General features: G+C 41.5%; 2 protein-coding genes across 2 annotated transcripts; both read right to left on the bottom strand.

Moving 5' to 3' along the window:
* Nucleotides 1-11311: 11311 nt before the first annotated feature.
* LOC109258596 (keratin-associated protein 9-9-like) lies at nucleotides 11312-12450 on the bottom strand. Its single transcript, XM_019435507.2, has one exon. The coding sequence runs from the start codon at nucleotides 12410-12412 to the stop codon at nucleotides 11777-11779; it is 636 nt and encodes a 211-aa protein (XP_019291052.2). The 5' UTR covers nucleotides 12413-12450; the 3' UTR covers nucleotides 11312-11776.
* A 5947-nt stretch (nucleotides 12451-18397) lies between these two features.
* On the bottom strand, nucleotides 18398-19307 carry LOC109258598 (keratin-associated protein 9-8-like). The gene has a single exon (XM_019435510.2). It carries the CDS (start codon nucleotides 19267-19269, stop codon nucleotides 18868-18870), a length of 402 nt encoding a protein of 133 aa, XP_019291055.1. The 5' UTR covers nucleotides 19270-19307; the 3' UTR covers nucleotides 18398-18867.
* Between the last annotated feature and the right edge of the window lie 2060 nt (nucleotides 19308-21367).

Here is a 21367-nt window from a genome sequence, read left to right as displayed (position 1 = left end):
TACCCCTGACACCATGACCCACTCATGTTCCTTCTCTTGCTCCCAGCCTACCTTCTGCAGGACCACCTGCTGTGGATCCAGTGGCTGTGGGTCCAGCTGCTGCCAGCCTTGCTGCTGCCCCAGTTGCTGCTGTACAGCCTGCTCCCAGCCAGATTGCTCTATCCCCGTGTACTGCAAGAGAACCTACTACCACCCCACGTGCTCCTGCCTGCCTGGGTGCCTAGCTCAAGGTTGTGCATTCAGCTGTTGTCAGCCTACTGCCGCCCAACCTGGCACCACAGCCCCTGCTGCAGGACTACCTGCTGCTGCACTGTGTGTGTGTCCAGCTCTTTCTAGCCTTCCTGCTGCTGATCGACTTGTTGTAGACCCACCACTGACCAAAGATATATTTCTAGACCAGTTTACCAAAGTTGCTGTTCCTGTAAGAACTTTCTCCCTAAACTTTACTGGGAACACATGCTTATTCTGCACTTTCATCATCTTTTACTGCAATGCTTGTGATTCTATTAAGGGAATGAAGTCTACTTAAATTTAATCTTATTCTTATTTTCTCTTGATCACTGTAAGAATTGCTGATCTACTCCAACTGGTCAACTCCAGATGCTGGTCAACATCTGTTGATTCATAGTTTCAGCCTTGGAAAAGTGACCATCACTTTTCACTTCTATGGCATTTAAATTGTCTTTGTATTTTATTTTTTGTTTAAATTTTATTTAGTTAACATATAGTGAAATATTGGTTTCAAGAACAGAATTCAGTGATTCACCACTTACATACAACATCCAGTGCCCATCACAGCAAGTGCCCTCCTTAATACCTGTTAGCCATCAAGCCTATCTCCCTCCCGCCTGCCTCTGTCAGACCATAGTTTGTTCTCTATCATTAAGAGTCTCTTGTGGTTTATTTCTCTCTCTATTCTCTTTTTTACCCTCCTCAATGTTCATGTGTTTTATTTCTTAAATTCCACATATGAGTGAAATTATATGGTATTTGTCATCCTCTGAATATTTCACTTAGCAGAGTACATTCTAGATCCATCCACATCATTGCAAATGGCAAAATTTCATTCTTTTTGGTGGCTGAGAAATATTCTATTGTATATATATACCACATCTTCTTTATCCATTCATCAATCGATGGACATTTGGGTTCTCTCCATAGTTTGCCTATTGCTGATAATGCTGCTATAAACATTAGGGTGCATGTACCCCTTCAAATTTGTATTTTTGTGTCTTTTGGGTAAATACCTAATAGTGCACTTGCTGGGTCATAGGGTAGTTCTATGTTCAGTTTTTTAAGGAACCTCCATACTATTTTCCAGAATGGCAGCATCAGTTTGCATTCCCACAAACACCTGTTGTTTCTTGTGTTAAGTCTAGCCATTCTGACAGGTGTGAGGTAATATCTCATTGTGGTTTTTATTTGTATTTCCCTGATGGTGAGTAATGTTGAGCATCTTTTCATGTGTCTGTTAGCCATCTGGATGTCTTTTTTTTTTTTTGAGAGAGAGAGACAGAGACAGAGACAGAGAGACAGAGAGACGGAGCACAAGCAGGAGACGGGCAGAGAGAGAGGGAGACACAGAATCCGAAGCAGGCTCCAGGCTCTGAGCTATCAGCACAGAGCCCAATGTGGGCCTCAAACTCATAAACCGCGAGATCATGACCTGAGCTGAAGTCAGTAGCTTAACTGACTGAGCCACCCTAGCACCCCGGATGTCTTTTTTAGAAAAGTGTCTCTTCATGTTTTCTGCCCATTTCTTATCTGGATTATTTGCTTTTTGGTGTTGAGTTTGCTAAGTTCTTTATGGATTTTGGATATTAACCCTTTATCAGATATATCATTTGCAAATATCGTCTCCATTCTGTAGTCTGCCTTTTAGTTTTGTTGGTTGCTTCCTTCACTGTGCAGAAGGTTTTTATCTTGATGAAGTCCCAATAGTTCATGTTTGCTTTTGTTTCTCTTGCCTTTGGTAACGTGTCTAGTAAGAAATTGCTCTGACTGAGGTCACAGAGGTTGCTGCCTTTGTTCTCCTCTAGGATTTTGATGGTTTCCTGTATCATAGGCCAGTATCCCTGATGAACATGGATGCAAACATTCTCAACAAGATACTAGAGAATCTAGTTCAATGGTACATTAAAAGAATGATTCACCATGACCAAGTGGGATTTGTTCCTTGTTTGCAGGACTGGTTCAGTATTCACAAATCAATGTGACACACCACATTAGTAAAAGAAAGGATAAGAATCATAAGAATCATCTATCAGTGATAGATGCATAAAAAGCATTTGACAAAATACATCCATTCTTTATAAAAACCCTCAACAAAGTAGGGTTAGATGACACATACCTCAATGTCATAAAGGCCGTATATAAACTACCCACAGCTAATACCATCCTAAGTGAGGAAAAACTGAGAGCCTTTCCCCTATGGTCAGAAACAAGACAAGGATGTCCACTCTCACCATTACTATTTAACGTAGTGCTGGAAGTCTTAGCCTTAGAAATCAGACACAAAAAGAAATAAAAAGCATCCAAATCAGCAAGGAGGACATCAAACTTCCACTGTCACAGATGACATGATACTCTATGTAGAAAACCCAAAAAACTCCACCAAAAAATTGCTAGAACTAATATGTGAATTCAGCAAAGTCACAGGATATAAAATCAACATGCAAAAATCTGTTGTATTTCTATACACCAATAAATAAGCAGCAGAAAAAGAAATCAAGGAATCTATTCTATTTGCAATTGCACCAAAAACAATAAGATATCTAGGAATAAACCTAACCAAAGAGGTAAAAAATCTGTATTCTGAAAACTATAGACCACTTATGAAAGAAATTGAGGACATAAATAAACGGAAAAGCATTCACTGCTCACATATTGGAAAGACAAACACTGTTAAAATGTCTATACTACCAAAAGCAATCTACACATTTAATGCAATCCCTATCAAAATACCACCAGCATTTTTCAAAGAGCCAGAACAAACAATCCAAAAATTTGTATGGAACCACAGAAGACCCTAAATAGCCAAAGCAATCCTGAAAAAGAAAAACAAAACTGGAAGCATCACCATTCCAGATTTCAAGCTATATTACAAAGTTGTAGTCATCAAGATAGTATGGCACTGGCACGAAAACAGACACATAATGCAACAGAATAGAAAACCCAGAAATGGACCCACAACTATATGGTCAACTAATCTTTGACAAAGCAGGAAAGAATATCCAATGGAAAAAAGACAGTCTCTTCAACAAAAAGTGTTGGGAAAACTGGATGAGAACATGCAGAAGAATGAAACTGGACCACTTTCTTACACCATACACAAAAATAAATTCAAAATGGATGAAAAACATAAATGTGAGACCAGAAACCATTAAACAAATTTTTTTAAGTTTTTTTTTTTTTTGGCGGGGGGAGGGAAAGAGAGACAGAGAGAGAGAAAATGTGAGTGGGGAGGAGCAGAGAGAGAGGGAGAGAAACCCAAGCAGATTCCATGCTCTCAGGGCAGAGCCCAATGTGGGCTCAAACTCGCAAACCATGAGATCATGACGTGAGTCAAAATCAAGAGTTGGAGCTTAACCGACTGAGCCAGCCAGGTGCCCCTAAACAACCTCTTATATGTGTATATTTAGCTCTCCACAGTGATCATTATTGATCATCTTTTTAGATATATGCATTATATTTAGTAACTTCTGACAGGTTACTAAACTCTTCACAATGACTGAATTTTCTTCTTTCCATTCTTTCCTAATAAAATCTGTATTATCCTGCATCCAATATTTGTGTGTTTGTGTGTTTGTGTGTTTGTGTGCATTTCCTTTATGAATTCCTTTTTGAAGCTTTCCTTTGGGTTTCATTGTTTTTTTTTGGGGGGGGGGTCACTCTATATTTAATACCTCATTCAGTTATCACTATAGTCCTACAAATTAGGCAGAGCCAAGATTATAATTCCATTATAATTCTCAGTTCAAGGATCAGGAAATTATTTGCCATACAGCTTTTAATTGACATAAGCAAGTCCTTTTATTTCAGGTCAAAGATATTTTTATTTACCTTTCCGTAAGTAGAAATAACACTAGTGATGGGGCATGGGGAAGACGTACATTTTGAATTATTTCTCTAACAGTGGAAATAAAACCACTTCAGTCTACAAAGACCTTCCTAAATATTCTTCCCACCTTTATGACCAGTAAAGACTGCCTTTAAGAGTTAATGAAGAGTTAATGAAGAGTTAATGAAGGGAGGCTTTACATCTCTGGGTTCTAATCCGCCACTAGTGCAATCTGTCACCAAAAGTAACCTGAGTATCATTGGCCCCAAAAGTGTTCCTGGCCTTATTCTTGACTAAAGGAGCCTCTTCTCTGATGTTATGGATTGGCATACTGGTATCATTTCATTCATCCTAACAGAAATTGGGATGAAGAATTACACTTGGAAAGAACACAAGCTCAGGCCACAATTCCTGGTCTCCCAAACTTTGAGGCAATTTGGTCTCCTCACCTGGACATTGTTAAGAGAAGATGAGTTTGTAGAGGCCTGAGAACTGAAGTACCCTGCAATAGGCATATAACCCTTTTATTCCATCATAATATTTGAGCTGTAAATGCAAAGAGAACAATTTATTGTGTTCTATGAGATAAAGACACATAAGCTAAAGGAAATCAAAATCAGAATTTTCAGGAAAAAGAGGAAAAAAGAGAAATGAAAAAAAAGGAGAAGAAAGGATGCAGTATTCAAACCCAAGATGGACATTAAGTTAGTTCCCAAGTGGAAGAAACCTGGATTTTTGTATTCAAAGCTGAATAATAAAGACAATAGCTAAGGCACCCAGCAGTACGAGGGTTAATATGGCTCTGTACAGAAAATAAGCAATTTTAATTATGACCATCTTCTTAAGAGATATAAAAATTCTTTGGATTAGTTAACACACTAGATGTGACAGAGGGTGTGATCTTCCTAGAGGGTGTATTGAATATTTTGCCAGATTACAAAACTTTACAATGTGGAGAATGGATGGGAAGAATTAGTAACATTTCCTGAGGGCCTACCACACACTGGCTACTGAGATAGATGCTTTATCTGCACTATCTTTCATTCTCACACAATCCTGAAAAATGGGTATTATTGCCCCCCATATTAGAGCTGAGGAAATCAGTGTTGAATAATGTAACTTGTAGGAAATTGCATGAACATCAAAACCATCTTGGCTTCAAAAATAAAGCTTTTCTGTGGGGTACAGATGAAATCATAAAGATATAAATCAGTGGAACCCAATTGAGAGTCCAGAAAGAGACACACACTTACTATGCATTGATTTTTGAAGAAAGGTGCCAAGTTAATATGCAGAGCAAGTGTGATCTTTTAAACAAATGGTGCTGGAACAATTTAACATCCACGGAAAAAAAAAAAAAGAATTTCAACCTGTAATTTGTATCCTATACAAAAGCCTATTCAAATGGGTTGTAGACATAAATTTAAAGCCCCAAACTACAAAACTTCTGGACAGAAACAGGAAAAAATTCTGTAGAGCTTCTAGCTTCCACCCCCACCCCATTAAGGAGCCTGCTTTTGTCATGTCACTTGTAAGATGCTTCTAGTTTGCATTATCCATTTGCTGTACTAAGATCCCTCGACAATTATGCAACTATTCATCTCCAATTTTATCTTCAACTGTAAGTTCTTTATCATGGAAGAAAAGATGATAGATCTTGATTATGAAAATTAGAATCATATAGAAGAGTATTCAAATTCCGGGTCTGCTACTCACTAGCTACGTGTTTTGGGGAAAATATAGACTATGTTTATGCCCCTTTATGAAAGTTTCTCCTGTATTTTGTGTCATCTGTCCTTTATGTATCTTTCTTTTTCCCACTTCCACCTTAAATAGTATGTCCACCATGGATTAGTCTGGAATCATTTCTTTCTCTTTTTCCCCTCCTTTATTTTTTAAACATTTTTTAATGTTTATTTGTTTTTGAGAGAGAGAGAGAGACAGAGTTGAGCGGTGGAGGGGCAGAGAGAGGGAGACACAGAATCTGAAGCAGTTCCAGGCTCTGAGCTGTCAGCACAGAGCCCAATGCGGGGCTTGAACCCACAGGCCATGAGATCATGACCTGAGTGGAAGTTGGACACTTAATCAACTGAGCCACCCAGTCGCCCCTTTTTCCTTTCCTTTATTATGTCAGCCAGTATTTAGGCAGATATCTCTATAAGAGATCACAATTCTTATGTTTTCAAGGAATACAGCAGAAATAAATCTTATTCAAAATCCTTAATAACATAGAATGTATCTTTCTTTCCCTCAATAACCTTGGTTCTGCCTCCTTTATTTATCCTTGTGTCCATGACTTAGCATAAACTATACCTCGAATTTATAAATTAAACCTCCAGATCAAGGCACTATCAAGAAACAATATCACATCCAGAGTTTGGTGCTGACTTCAGTGATACATGACTAAAGGGTACATGATTTGTTTACAAGCACATTTGATTCCTGTGGAAACCTAAAGTAATATGACATATGATCATGGAATACCTTGAATTTTATCAACTGATAGCCTTGGTAGCAGCTATTATGCCACATACAGAATTTTTACTACAACAGATCAACAATTTCTGGCCTGAAAAGGCAGTGGAGAGTGGATATACTCCCAGTGAAAAGAACTGTGAGCAGCACACATGGCTATGCATTTTGTTTGAAGAAAAATGGACTGAGGGAATGGTGTCCATGGCCTGTTGGCAAGCGGTAAAAAGCTTGATTGCTTGGTCTGAGATCTGAAAGCAGCAAGGTTGAAAGATTAGAGACTCACTAGACAGAGTTGGGTGTGTGGACATAAAGTGTTCCCTCTCTATGTCCCCAAATCACTGCCCACCAGAGAGTATCCATCTCTTGAGAGGCTCTGGATGAGTCTGGGATAATGCCCCATTTCTCTCCTCAGATGCTCCAGTACTTACACAGGAAACCATGAACAGAGTAGCCACATTGGCATGAATAGAGGCTTTGCATAGAACCAACAGCATGTGCTCTCTGTTGCCATGACTGTCTCTGCTGAATGTGCCGTTTTTCAGCAGCAGAGACTGATGTCAAGCCCTTAATTGGATAACATCCCTCCTGAAAATGAACCATACCACATTGAAGCAAGTTGGTTTAAAGTTTAAAGGATGCTACAGGATCTGTGTTTTGCAGGGAATTACTTAATTCTTTTTTGCTCTAAAAAGGTACTCAGGAGAAGGAAGCCTTACAAGAATTTGATTTACATGATACCAAAGGACAAATCCAATAAATGAGTCTCTCTCTCATGAGGACACAATGGATGCTCAAAATTATTTGATGCAGAAGAATTACCCAAGGGGCTGGTCAAGCCTGAGACAGAAGATTTCCCTGAATGCATGAGAGCTCTTAAAGGCAGCCACTGCTTGTTGACTGAAACATCTGCTCATTGATGCACACTGAGGTGTCGGGCACTGATTTGGGAAGAACTTGGTAAACACAAATATTATCTGCATACATAAGGGAATATTCCTTCCATTGTTAGGAATCAGTTGAAAAGCATACCTTGCTGGTATTCAGTCCCAGTTTCACCTCAACTTGTCCTGATAGGTAAATGTATGTGCCCTTGAATAGGAGCAGAAAACCCACTCTTTAACTAGAATCTGTTCATTTTTACCTACATACCATCACACAGTGAAATTTTCTCTTCTGAAAAATGGAAAATCTTACTTGAGGGATGCTGTCATAGGGCCCAGAATAGACAATGCATGAGATATGCAATATGTATATAGGTCCCTATGTCAGGAATGCTGCACAGTAAAATGAAACACAACTTGGGATGAAAATGGCACAGATTTATTAAGAAATATAGGAAAGAGTTCCTGTGTCTATGAAGAAAATTCCAAGTGATCATGGAAAGAATAAAGTGGATTATATAAATCATAAATACATTAAAATGAAACATGATAAGATGATTATTATGAAGATAGTTGCAGAAACCTAAGAAAAACTCATGAGATTTGTTTGAGTTACATGGAGGGGGAAGATGAAGATCATGATTCAGTGTCAAAGCAGAGACCAATGCTTCATATTGAGGATTCACCATAGTGGCACATGATTCATCTACACAGGAGGAAGAGAACTGGAGAAAGTACTCTGCACTCTATCAAGCTGATTCACAAGTTCTCAAACAGACATATGAGTAACAGGAATTAAGGTGATAGTATGCTGGTTCTCAGCAAAGTCTAGGAAGTGGATTTGTTCCCCAGAGCAAAGATGGTTAACAAAGGTTGTGTGCAGAGGAGAGTGGTTTGTGAGGAGGCAGTCAGTGGCAGGAAGGCTGGCAGCAGTTAGACACACAACAAGGACGCCAGCAGGTGGTCCTATGGCAAGTGGTCTGACAGCAAGTTGGGCGGCAGCAAGGCTGGCAGCAGCTGGACCCCCAGCACGTGGGCTGGCAGCAGGTGGTCCTGCAGCACGTAGGCTGGCAGCAAGAGGAGCAGCACGAGTAGGTCATGGTGTCAGGGGTGGAGGGTGGGCAGGTCCTGTCCAGATGTGAGTTTCTCTGATTCTGGTGCCTCCTCCTGATCTGCGGCTTTTATGCATTGGATCCCCCAGAGTTAGAACAATAAGTAGGATTTACCTTGCTGTTGTTCATGCTGTTTTCAATACTCACTGGGGAATAATAAAAGAGGAAGCTATTCCCTAAATGTTATTATGATCTTCAGAGAATACATGCTTAATGTGTTTCCTATTTGAGAGTAACTCATGGAAACATTTTCAGATGAAATCAAGATGGTCACATCAGCAGCAACACTCTTGCTACAATAATTTCATTATGTGATATAGTTCCCACTAGCCTGGGATGTGGTTAGTGGGTCAGTTCAGTGGTCTTTCCCCAGTGCTGGTCCTTACATTGCATGTAGATTGGGAATATCTCTGAGGTGAGGAGTGTGATGTTGATGCGCTCACAGTGATGAATTAAAATCATGCCTGAGACCAAGTCTGTTTCCTCACAAAAGCCTGATTCAATATTTTCACAGGCATCTGTCTCTTGTAGCCCCCTAGTCCATCTTGGTATCCAACTTCAATCAAAGACACGAGTGGAGGATGTCTGACGTCATTTCTTCCACATGTCAAGGCAGAATCAAGCAGGTAGATAGAAGCCACAGTAGTACACTAAGACTAAGAAAGCATCAACTAACATACTTCCTGGATGACCAGTAGTCCTGATTTACCCAGAAATGAAGTCTTTCCCAGGGTATGGGACTTTCAGTGATATAACTGGAGCAGTTTGGGAAAACCAGGATGAGGTGACATGACAGCATCCATCCTTCCTTCCTTCCTTCCTTCCTTCCTTCCTTCCTTCCTTCCTTCCTTCTTCCTTCCTTCTTTCTTCTTTCCTTCCTTCTTTCTCTCTCACTCTACCTTCCTCTCTCCCTGCCTACCTCCTCCTCCTCTTTTACCTCTTCTCTTTTCCTCCTCTGTCTTCTCCTTATAAAAATTGTATCTGTCCACCATCCTTCAGAGTAAATATTGGGTGTGAAGGAAGAAAACTGTAGACTACAGATGATGTCTTGAATATGCCATCATTATAACTTGTATATTAGTGTGTTTGGGACAATTTCTACACACCAGATCTGCATCTCTATGTCTAAGGGCTCTTTTCATGACAGTAGAATGTCATGCTGCCTGTGGGTGCCACACTGAGAAAACACTTAGCCCTTGTTCTGGAGATTTGGCTTATGCAACTTCAGGTCTCTTGCTCCTGAAATAGGGGAATCCATACATGGGTGTTTGACATTATTTCTGATATATTTCTCAGGATTAAGCTTCATTTGAAAACTGTGACACTGGCCTCCTCTCCATGTCATTGTCTCACACTCCTTCCTGTGTGATCTGACCTCCCCAAAGAAACTACATTCACTGGATCTTTTCTTCAGAGTAGCTTCTGGGAGAAACCAAACTCTGACATTACTTTACCCTGCTCAGTCTCAATTTCATGATCTATACAATGGGAGACTTAACCTACAGTGACATTTCCTTCAAGAATTAAAATTAATGTAAATGAAGCATTTGGTCAATACCTAGCAAGTAGTAGGCAACATGAGTCATGTCAGTTCTTCAGCTGGTCATGAAAACACCCAGTTCTTAAGAACCAGCAGTAGGCAAGTTTGGTCTTAGCAGTCCTTCCAGAGCATCCTGGATACCTAGTCTCCAACATTGACATGTGTCCTGGACATGAGGCTTTACAGCTCATCAGAGGTCCCTCCACTGCTCCCAGGAGGTGACCCAGGGCATAGTCTCATATTCCTCTCAGAGCCTGAATCAAGAATCACATTCCTGAGTGCTGAGGTAGCACCATTAGTTCAGGAACAGAAGCACCAGCCTTCTGTCTAAATGACTTCTTTGAATGCCCACCTTTTTTTCTCTTTCTCCTTCCTCACATTCTTCTCCCCACTGCAATAGGCATCTTTATTTTCCTCAAATGCTTCATAGTTGCTTCACAAAATAACGGAGGGTGTTCTGTTCCCTTAGATGGTTCAGAGCTCACGGATTACTCAAAGTCATACATGCCCATTGCATGGTCTCTCAGTCCTTGATTCATCCTTCCTTAATCGTCTGGGTAACATTTTGATCATGATGACAAATTGCCTTATAGTTGGGAAGCATAATATGTTTGGCAGAAAATTACCTCATACCTTTGTACTCTGCAATTAGGTCCTGAAGACCCAAGGAGTCATATAAAAATGTGATTTCCACAATCCAAAAACAAGTGTGTTCAGCTATGTCTCTTTCTCATGAGGATGCCACATCCTCACCTGTATGTGATGCAGAGGAGTGCTGAGGGGCTGGACGGCACCCAAGGCAACAAAGGATCCTATGATCATAAGAGCTGTAAAGGGCAGGTCCCGCTGCCCTCACATTGGCTGCTGAAGGCTGATCTGTAGGACACTGATGTCTGCAACTTAGTTCCAGACATCACCTGCATATATAGGAGAACAATGCTTCCATGGTCAAAGACGACACTCGAATGAACATCTTGCTAGTTTTAACACTCAAGGTGTTTTCTAAATCATCTGGAGTTGTGAGTGTAAGTGCACTTAAGCAAGATTATAAGACGCAGTCTGAGATAGAAGTCTGTCCATATCAACATATGATATTCCCCTGTGAAATACATTCATCTGAAAATGGAGATTAAAATGTGTGGGGGCCTGAATCAGACTCCAACGGACACTGTATGTGATATGCAGTCTATGTATGAATCCCTATATTGGGAACACTGCACAATAAAACAAAGACAATATGGGATGCCATATGGTATAGGATTTATTAAGAAATATAAGTGAGACTCCCTGCATCTAAGGAGACATTGAAAGAGACCATGACAGGAAGAAAGCAGCATACAAGAACCAAGAGTACACTGAGAAAGAAAACATATTAGTGTAGACTTTCCATAGTTGCAAAAACCTGTATGTCAATTATGAGGATTTGTTTCTCTAAGGTACTTCGAGGGACAGGATGAAGATCTTGACTATGCACTCAAAGCAGGCCTCATGACAGGATCAGAATGCATGAAGCTGGCAGGTGACCCATAAGAGGATGGAAGAAGAGAATCAGGGAGAGGGAGTCCACACTTTATCAAGCTGATTCACAAGCTTGTAAAAAAGAGAGATAAATAACAGAGATATTGGGTATTGCATGCTGGCTTTCTGCAACGTTGAGCAGTGACTATTTCCCAAGTGGCAAGTCAGATGGTGGTTCTTGGTGAGGCAATCAGCAGCAAGAAGGCTGGCAGCAGGATCCAGAGCCCTGGGCTAGGCACCCAGGCAGGCAGCAGCAGGTGGGGTGGTAGCAGGTTCTCGTGCAGTACACAGGGGTACAGCAAACTGGCTGGCAGCAGTGGGACCCACAGCAGTTTTGTCCACAGCCGCTGGACCCACAACAGCTGGGCTGGCAGCAGGTGGTCCGGCAGCAGGTGGTATGACAGCAAGTTGGGCGGCAACAAGGCTGGCAGCAGCTCGACCCACAGCCGCTAGACCCACCGCAGTTGTGTCCACAGCCGCTACACCCACAGCAGCTGGGCTGGCAGCAAGTGGTCCTACAGCAGGTGGTCCTGCAGCAGGTGGTATGACAGCAAGTTGGGCGGCAGCAAGGCTGGCAGCAGCTGGAGCCACAGCCGCTAGACCCACCGCAGTTGTGTCCACAGCCGCTGGACCCACAGCAGCTGGGCCGGCAGCAGGTGGTCCGGCAGCAGGTGGTTTGACAGCAAGTTGGGCGGCAGCAAGGCTGGCAGCAGCTGGACCCACAGCTGCTGGACCCACAGCATGTGGGCTGGCAGCAGGTGGTCCGGCAGCAGGTGGTCCTGCAGCACGTAGGCTGGCAGCAAGAGGAGCAGCACGAGTGGGTCATGGTGTCAGGGGTGGAGGGTGGGCGGGTCCTGTCCGGAGGTGAGGTTGTCAGATTCTGGTGCCTCCTCCGGTTCTGGGGCTTTTATGCGCTGGACCCCCGAAGGTTAGGCCAATGGGAAGGACTTTCCTTGTTGGTGTTTACGTTGTTTTCCATAGTCACTGGGGGCAATCATAAACGAGGAAGTTGTTTCCTAAATGTTAGGAATCGTTACAAAATAAGTGTTTAATGTGTTTCCTATTTGAGAATAACAAATAGAAACATTTTCAGATTAAAGGAAATTTGTCACATCAGCAGCATCATTCTTGCTTCAATGATCATTGCATCCATCATGTGATCAAGTTCTGCTGGTCTGGGTAGGTCAGAGCAGTGTTCCCTCCCCAGCCTTGGTCCTTACATTATATTTGGTTTAGGAGTATCCCCAAGGTGAGGGGCATGATGCTGATATGCTCACTGGGACAGATTTAGTAGATCCCTGAGCCCAGGTTGGTTTCCCCACAGAAGCCTGATTCAAGACTCCCACAGGCATATCTGTCTCTCGTAACACTCTACCCCACTTGTGTACCCCAGTTCAAAGACTCTTGGGTGAGATGTCTGGCATCATCTCTTTCGTATGGCAAGGTATAACCAAAGTAGGTGGGTAGAAGCAGCAGCAGTTCACTGGGACTAAGCCAGCATCAGTTAATGTACCTCCTCATGACCAGTAATTTTGATTTATCTTGGAACAAATGATTTCCCAGGATTTGCAGACTTCAGTTAAATAACTGGGTCAGTGGGCCAGCCAGGATGAGTTGGCGACTTTACTTCTAACCTTGTTAACCAGCAGAGTGTGTGACCTCACCTCACTGATAGCACATTTTCAGTTAATATTTGTTGTTTATATTTCTTTTTTATTTGCTTTCATTTGATATGGGAATTGGATTAGTTAAGGTGATACTTATTTTATCTTTTGGATCTAACATGTTTAAAAATTTTTAGGTATACCATTCATTTAAAAAGTGTGCAAGTTATTAATCCATCTTGATAGATTATCACAAAATGAACACACCCATATCAATATGACCAGAATAAGAAATAGAAATTAAATTCAGTCTCTCTAATTTATACTTCTTCACTTATCCCCAAAGGTGACTAATCACTGTGTTGACTTGTAACCGTATAGGTCAGTTTGGGCTTTTTAAAACCTTCATATATATGAAATAGTATAGAATTGGCTCCCTTTACATTATGATTGAGAGAATACCAATGTAATTATTTGTTGTTTATTCTTTGTCATTGCTGTTTCTTTCACTGAATGAATATGACATAATTAATTTTTTGACTTTCCTGTTGATAAACATGTAAGTTTTTTGAAGTTTGGGACTATTAAAAAATAGTGCTTCTATGAATGTTTCTTTGCAGGTTGTTTGGTAAACATATATAAACATATCTTTGGAATCCACCTAGGAGCAGATTGCAGATAGAATTGCTTGGTCAAAATATTTATCTCATTTCTGTTTCATGTGCATGTCAATCTTTTGATTTTTCTGGAAATTTTTCTTACTTCTTTCCCATTATGGATGGGCCAAGTTGAAGGCAGAAACCTTCTTTAAAAGACCACAATTATTATATTTTCAAGTTTTACCACAAAACACATTGAATCCATTGTGCTTATTTTTAGTAGAGAGTAGTTTATTCTCCCTTCATTCTTCCTGTGATAATCTAGCATTTTGTCTGTGTTGTTTAACTCTATATCCCTGACGCAACATAAATTGTACTTCAAATTTACAAATTATAAGCCTACATGTTCTCATTCTCCCTCCCAAAGTCCATATATTATAGAGAAAGGATAACATTATGTGAAAACAATAGTCATTCATATGTCATTGACCATAACATTTTTCCCCTTGGCCTTTTTATGGCATTATATGTAAGCAAGTGCCAAGGTTAACCTCACTAGATAAGGTGTTGTCTAGAAATGCAGTGTTTTGTAGTGGCCTACAGAACATGAACTGAGGATTCTAGAACTGCCTGGTAGACTACTGTGAATAGAGTCAAAAGGTTCAGAGAAACATATATGGTAGAATGGATTTATTTCATATCAGCCCACAAACTAATCATGTTCCCTGAGAGGTCCCAAAAGAGATTCCTTCACAGAAGCAGTAAAATATATGCATCATTGAAAAGGTCAGTGGTGGTAGTCATCTGTGGTCAGGATTGATGGTATAAACTGATGATGGGGAACTGGGAAATGGGGAATGACAGAGAGCAGAGTTGTGGTAGATATATTACTAAAATAGGAAGAAAGGTCAATCAGTGGTCCTTGACTCACAGAGATCTGACTAATAGACTATGGCTTCCTTAAGGGTGAGGTAATTATGCAGCCAACAAGAGTATTACCCTGACACCAGTATATACACTGGAAAAGGATCAAGGACAGGTGAATCAGAGGCTGCTGTTAGTGACTTCAATAGAAAATGATGACCTCCCATTCAGTTTCCAGACCCAAGTCAGTTCTCAGACTAAAGCCCTTCAATCGAAGGAGAGGGTTAGTCTTCTTGAGAAAGATACTGCAAGAATGAAGTGTGTGTGTGTGTGTGTAGCATTGTTTCCCCCCAGTCCTTCCACAACGGATTTATAATCATATGCCAGAGTAACTGTACACTTGGGAAAGGTGAGAACCCAGATATATCTAAAGGTGTTGGATTCAGAGTTTGAGCAGACACTGATACCAGGACTCCTTGTGTTAAAATGCATGCATATGGAGGCCAGGTAATAAATGGAGTTCTGATTCATGTCCATCTCATGTGGGTCTAATTAGTATTAAGGTCCACTTTATACTCATTTCCCTTCTACTTGAGTAGGTAGTGAATGACAGAATCCTTCCATTGTGTATCATTTGGGTCCTCTGAGAATCAGACACTGAAACAGTGGTAAGAATGTAAGACATTCACTGGGGAGTGATGCCTATGAAAGGTTTAAAAAGAATGGGGGAAATAAGGTGGATTAGACAGCAAAAACCTACAGACTGCCATGTAGATGTAACATCTTTCCAAAAAAAAGTACGAAAAAGGCAGCATTAGGCAAGGAGGATATAAGACTGCCATGCAGGTCTAACAAAACATTGGTCAACCCAATGGAGATATCCAGAGCAAAGATAGCCATTAACAAGTCTCATGTTGGGAAGAAAATGCTAGGCCCTAGTACCTTCATGGTGTGCAATTATCCAGGAGTTTACAGAAAGAACAGGGCCTTATCTGTAAAGCTGATGTAGATCCTGAAGTTGCTAACAGTTGGAAACTCAGCTACCTGCACTCTTTGCAGCAGAAGTACATCTCCAGACATCTGAAATGAAAACCATAATAGAAACAAAGGTGAAATAAGAGCCCCTAAAAATTTCTCGCTTCCTGATCAATGTATTAAAGAGAAGCAATAGCAATCCATGGAGTTTAGTGCTCCCTCAAAGACTTAAAGAATACAGGGATGGTAGCTCCCAGCACAACTGTATTTGATTGCCTGTCTGGCCCCTGCAAAAACCTAAAGGATCATGGTATATAATTATGGAATACCTTAAATTAAATCAATTGATAGACCCATTAATAGCTATTTTTTTCTACAATAGTTCACCTTCTAACTTATGAGGATAAGGCCCCAATAATAGGGTTGATACTCTTTTAATAAGAGACAGAGACCAAAGCCCTCTCACTCTCTCCTTGCCATTTGAAGATACAGCCATAAAGCAGCCATCAGCAAACCAGGAAGAAGGTCCAACCAAACATGTAATCAGCCAGCACTTTGATCTTTGACTTATCAGCCTCCAGAACTGTGGCATATAAATATTACTGTGTGATCCAACCAGTCTATGGAAGTTCATTATAGCACCTGAAACTGACTGGCACAACTAATCGTGTATCTTTGATCTCAGTGTGCTCAAGCCAACTTCCAGTTGCCACATATGCATCTCTGTGTCTAAGGGTTCTCTTCATGCAACAGCAGAAAATCATGCTGTCTGTGCATACAATGTTGAGAAAAACACAACCAATGATTCTGGAGAGTTGTCTATGAAGATTCCATCTCCATTTTCATCAGGTAGGGTAACTCTAAAATGTATATTTTATATCATTTCTGATAATTTTCACTCAGGTATAATCAGTTGCAAACAGTGATAGTAGATTCATGTGCACCCTTACTCACCCCATTTCTTCAATTCTCTGTTAGTGTGCAGTGCACATCCTAAACAAACTGTATTTTATTCTTTTTCTCAAAATATATTCTCTGAGGTTACAAACTATGACTTTAATTTACCTCTCTTGGTCTTAGTTTCTTCTTTTCTAAAATATTTAGAATATTTACACTTCCTTGAAAGTTTATTCAGAATTAAAGATAATGTACCTAGAGCATTTAATACCTAACAAGTAGTAGACAACACACGTTGTGTCATTTATTCATCCCATAACCTAAACACCTAGCTCTTAAGACCCATCGGTAGATACGTTTCACTTTTTCAGTCTTGCCAGAGCATCCCGGATACCTAGAACTCAAACATTGGCATGTGCCCTGGATATGAGGCTTCACAGCTCATCAGAGATCCCTCAACTGCTCCCAGGAGGTGACTCAGGGATTAAGTTACCTATTCTTCTTAGAGCCTCAATCAAGCCTAACATCCCTGTGTGCTGAGGCAGCACCATTAGTTGAGGACCAGAAATGCCAGCCTTCTATCACAACCCCTATGAATGTCCACATCATTTTCTCTTTATCCTTCTTCACATTCTTCTCACTTCCCTGGAACAGGCATCTTTTTCTCCCCTCAAATGCTTCACAGTTCCTTCACAAAATACCGGAGGTTGTTCTGTTCCCTTAGGTGGTTCAGAGCTCATGGATTACTCGAAGTCTACATGCCCAAGCATGACCTCTCAATCCCTGACGTCGTCCTTCCTTAATTGTTTTGGTAGCATTTTTTAAAATATGAAATTTATTGTCAAATTGGTTTCCATACAACACCCAGTGCTCATCCCAACAGGTGCCCTCCTCAATACTCATCACCCACCCTCCCCTCCCTCCCACCCCCCATCAACCCTCAGATAGTTCTCAGTTTTTAAGAGTCTCTTATGGTTTGGCAGCATTTTGATCACAATGACAAATTGCTTTACCATTGGGGAGCAAAATATGTTTGGCATAAAATTACCTGATACCTTTTTACTCTGCCATTAGGTCCTGAGGACCAGGAAGTCATACAAGAATGTGATTTCCATGACCCAAACACAATTGTGCTCAGCTGTGTCTCTTTCTCGTGAGGACACTGGATGCTCACATGTATCTGATGCAGAGGAGTGCAGAGGGACTGGACAGCACCCAAGGAAACAAAAGGATCCTGTATTCACAAGAGCTCTAAAGGGCAGGTCCCGCTGCTCTGACACGTGGCTGCTATTGGATGATTTGTAGGGAACTGATGTCTACAACTTAGTGCTAGACATCACCTGCATATATAGGAAAACAGTACTTTCGTGGTCAAAGAAGACACTCAGATGAACATCTTTCTAGTGCTTAGTCCCAGGGTTTTTCTAACTCATCTGGAGATATGAATGTAAGTGCACCTCAGCAAGGGCAAAAGACAGAGTCTGGGATCTTAGTCTGTCCATATCGCTTATGACATTCAACTGTGAAATTTCATCACCTGAAAATGGAGATCATGATTTGTGGAGGACTGTATGAGGCTCTAATTAGACATTGCATGTGATATTCCACCTGTGTATAAATCCTTACATTGGGAACACTATACAAAAAAAAAAAAAAAAGACAAGTGGCGCCTTGGTGGCTCAGTAAGTTGAACATCCAACTCTTGATTTAGGCTCAGGTCATGATCTCATGCTCAGCATGGACCCTACTTCGGATTCTCTTTCTCCCTCTCTCTCTGCCCCTCCCTCGGTCTCTCTCTCTCTATCAAAATAAATAAACGTTTAAAAAAAGACTTGAAAAAATAAAATAAATTTTAAAAATAAAAAAAAGACATTATGAGATGACAAATGGATTTATTAAAAAATATACGTGAGGCACCTAGGGAGACATTCAAAGGGATCATGACAGGAAGAAAGCAGCATACAAGAACCATCAGTACACCGAGAAAGAAAACATATTAGTGCACACTTCCCATTTTTGCAAAAATTTAAGCATCAGTTATGTGGATTTGTTTCTCCAAAGTACTTGGAGGGACAGGATAAAGATCTTGACTATAGAGTTAAGCAGAAATCATGGCTGTATGAGGATGTGTAAAGCTGGCATGTGAGCCTTAAAAACGAAGGAAGAAGATAATCAGGGAGAAGTGGTTGACTTTCATCAAGCTGATTCACAAGCTTGTAAACAGCAGATGAGTAACAGAAATGTTTGTGATTGCGTGCTGGTTTTCAGCAATGTTTGACAGTGACTTTGTTTCCCAAACAAAAATCAGTGTTGTGACCAGATGGTGGTTCTTGGTGAGGCAATCAGCAGCAGGAGGGCTGGCAGCAGGATCCACAGCCTTGGGCTAGGCACCCAGGCAGGCAGCAGCAGGTGGGGTGGTAGCAGGTTCTCGTGCAGTACACGGGGGTACAGCAAACTGGCTGACAGCAGTGGGACCCACAGCAGTTTTGCCCACAGCCGCTGGACCCACAGCAGCTTGACCCACAACAACTGGGCTGGCAGCAGGTGGTCCGGCAGCAGGTGGTTTGACAGCAAGTTGGGCAGCAGCAAGGCTGGCAGCAGCTCGACCCACAGCCGCTAGACCCACCGCAGTTGTGTCCACAGCCGCTGGACCCACAGCAGCTGGGCTGGCAGCAGGTGGTCTGGCAGCAGGTGGTCCTGCAGCACGTAGGCTGGCAGCAAGAGGAGCAGCACGAGTGGGTCATGGTGTCAGGGGTGGAGGGTGGGCGGGTCCTGTCCAGAGGTGAGGTTGTCAGATTCTGGTGCCTCCTCCAGATCTGGGGCTTTTATGCGCTGGACCCCCGAAGTTTAGACCAATGGGCAGGACTTTCCTAGTTGGTGTTTACATTTTGTCCATAGTCACTGGGGGAATCATAAATGAGGAAGTTGTTTCCTAAATGTTAGGAATCATTACAAAATAAGTGTTTAATGTGTTTCCTACTTGAGAATAACTCATACAAACATTTTCAGATGAAAGGAAAATGATCACATGAGCAGCATTGTTCTTGCTTCAATGATCATCACATCATGTGATCTAGTTTCTGCTGGTCTGGGTAGGGTCAGAGCAGCTGTCCCTCCCCAGCTTTGGTCCTAGGTTATATGTGGATTAGGAGTATCCCTGAGGTGAGGGGCATGATGCTGATATGCTCACTGGGACAAATTTAGTAGATGTGTGAGCCCAGGCCTGTTTCCCCCCAAAAGCCTCGTTCAAGACTCCCACAGTCATATCTATCTCCTGTAACACCCTACCCCACTTGTATGCCAGTTCAATCAAAGACAATTGGTTAGCAGATATCTGGCCTCATCTTCTCCATATGGCAAGGCATAACTAAAGCAAGTGGGAAGAGGCATCAGCAGTACACTGGGACTTAGCAAACATCATTAGTGTACCTCCTATTGACCAGTAGTCCTGATTTACCTAGGCTTGAGTGTTTTCTCAGAATAAGGGAATTTCAGTGGTATAACTAAGGAAGTATGGGCATAACAGGGTGATTTGGTGACTCTAGTACTAACCTTGTTAACTAGCCTGCACAGTGCCTTCACTGATGTAACAGATTACATCTTTATTTATGTCAGTTCTTTTTCTTTCTTCCTCCCTTTGTTCCTTCACTTGTTTGTTTGTTCCTTTCTTCCTTCCTTCCTTTCTTCCTTCCTTCATTCCTCTCATATCTTCCTTCTTCCTTTCTTTTGTTCTTTTGTTCTTGCTTTTTTTTTCTTTTCTTTCTTTCTTTCTTTCCTTCTTTCCTTCCCTCTTTCTTTCTTTCTTTCTTTCTTTCTTTCTTTCTTTCTTTCTCTTTCTTTCTTTCCCTTTCTGTTCCTTCCTTCCTCCCTGGCTCCCTCTCTCCCTCCCTTCATCACTCTCTTTCCCTCCATTCCTTTCCTTCCTTCAAACTGTTATTTCCTTTCTCCAATTTTCCTTTTATACCTTTCATTCCTTCTTCCTTTTGTGTCTTTCTTCCTTTTCTTCTCTTCTTTTCTTTTCCTACCTCCTTCCTTTTCCTGTGTTTCCTCTTGATGCCTCCCTACTCCTGCTTCTGCCCTCCATCTTCTATTGTCTTATTGTTGTGTATCTTCAAGAAATTGCATCTGCCCACCAATAGAATTAGGAAAATGTTGAAATGAGTGGTGAAAATGATAGATTGCCAAAGGTGTCTTGACTACACCAGGGCCATGTCTTGGATATTAGTATGTTTAGGATAATGTACCTACCATATCTGCACCTCTATGCCTAAGTGCTCTTTTCATGCACAGCAGAATGTCAGGCTGCCTGAGCATGCCACATGGAGAAAAACACTCCACCTGTGCTTCTGGAGAGTTGGTTTATAAAGACTCCTGCTCCCTCATTGCTGAAATAGGAGAATCTCAACGTGTGTGTGTGTGTATGTGTATGTGTGATTTCTGAGATATCTTTCAGGTTAAAGCTTTAGTTGCAAACTGTGATGCTGGTCTCAGAGTGCTTCTTCCCTGTGACACTTCGCTACATTCCGACCAGTGTGATGTGACCTCCCCAAAGAAACCACATTCCCAGACTCCTTTATTCAGGGTAGTTTCTGGGAGAAACCAAACTCTGACATTCCTTTACCCCACTCAGTCTCAATTTCCTCACCTACACAATGGGAACCTTAATACCTACTTTGCAAATCCCTCCAAGAATTAAAGGGAATGCTCACGAAGGATTTAGTCAACATCCAGCAAATACGCGGAAACATGGGTCGTGTCAGGTTTTCATCTCATTTTGCCAACATCGCGCTCTTGAGAACCAGCAGCGCTAGGCACGTTTGGCCTTGGCAGTCTCTCCACAGC

The sequence above is a fragment of the Panthera pardus genome, unplaced genomic scaffold (assembly GCF_024362965.1).
Source record: "Panthera pardus isolate Hobbes unplaced genomic scaffold, ASM2436296v1 HiC_scaffold_3, whole genome shotgun sequence".
NCBI classification, from domain to species: domain Eukaryota; kingdom Metazoa; phylum Chordata; class Mammalia; order Carnivora; family Felidae; genus Panthera; species Panthera pardus.
The sequence above is the reverse complement of the archived record's forward strand: the minus strand, read 5'-3'. Positions and strand labels throughout refer to the sequence as shown.

Excerpts from the sequence above, each read along its gene's own strand:
- LOC109258596 (XM_019435507.2), bottom strand. The coding sequence starts at position 12,412 with ATGACCCACTCGTGCTGCTCCTCTTGCTGCCAGCCTACGTGCTGCAGG.
- LOC109258598 (XM_019435510.2), bottom strand. The coding sequence starts at position 19,269 with ATGACCCACTCGTGCTGCTCCTCTTGCTGCCAGCCTACGTGCTGCAGG.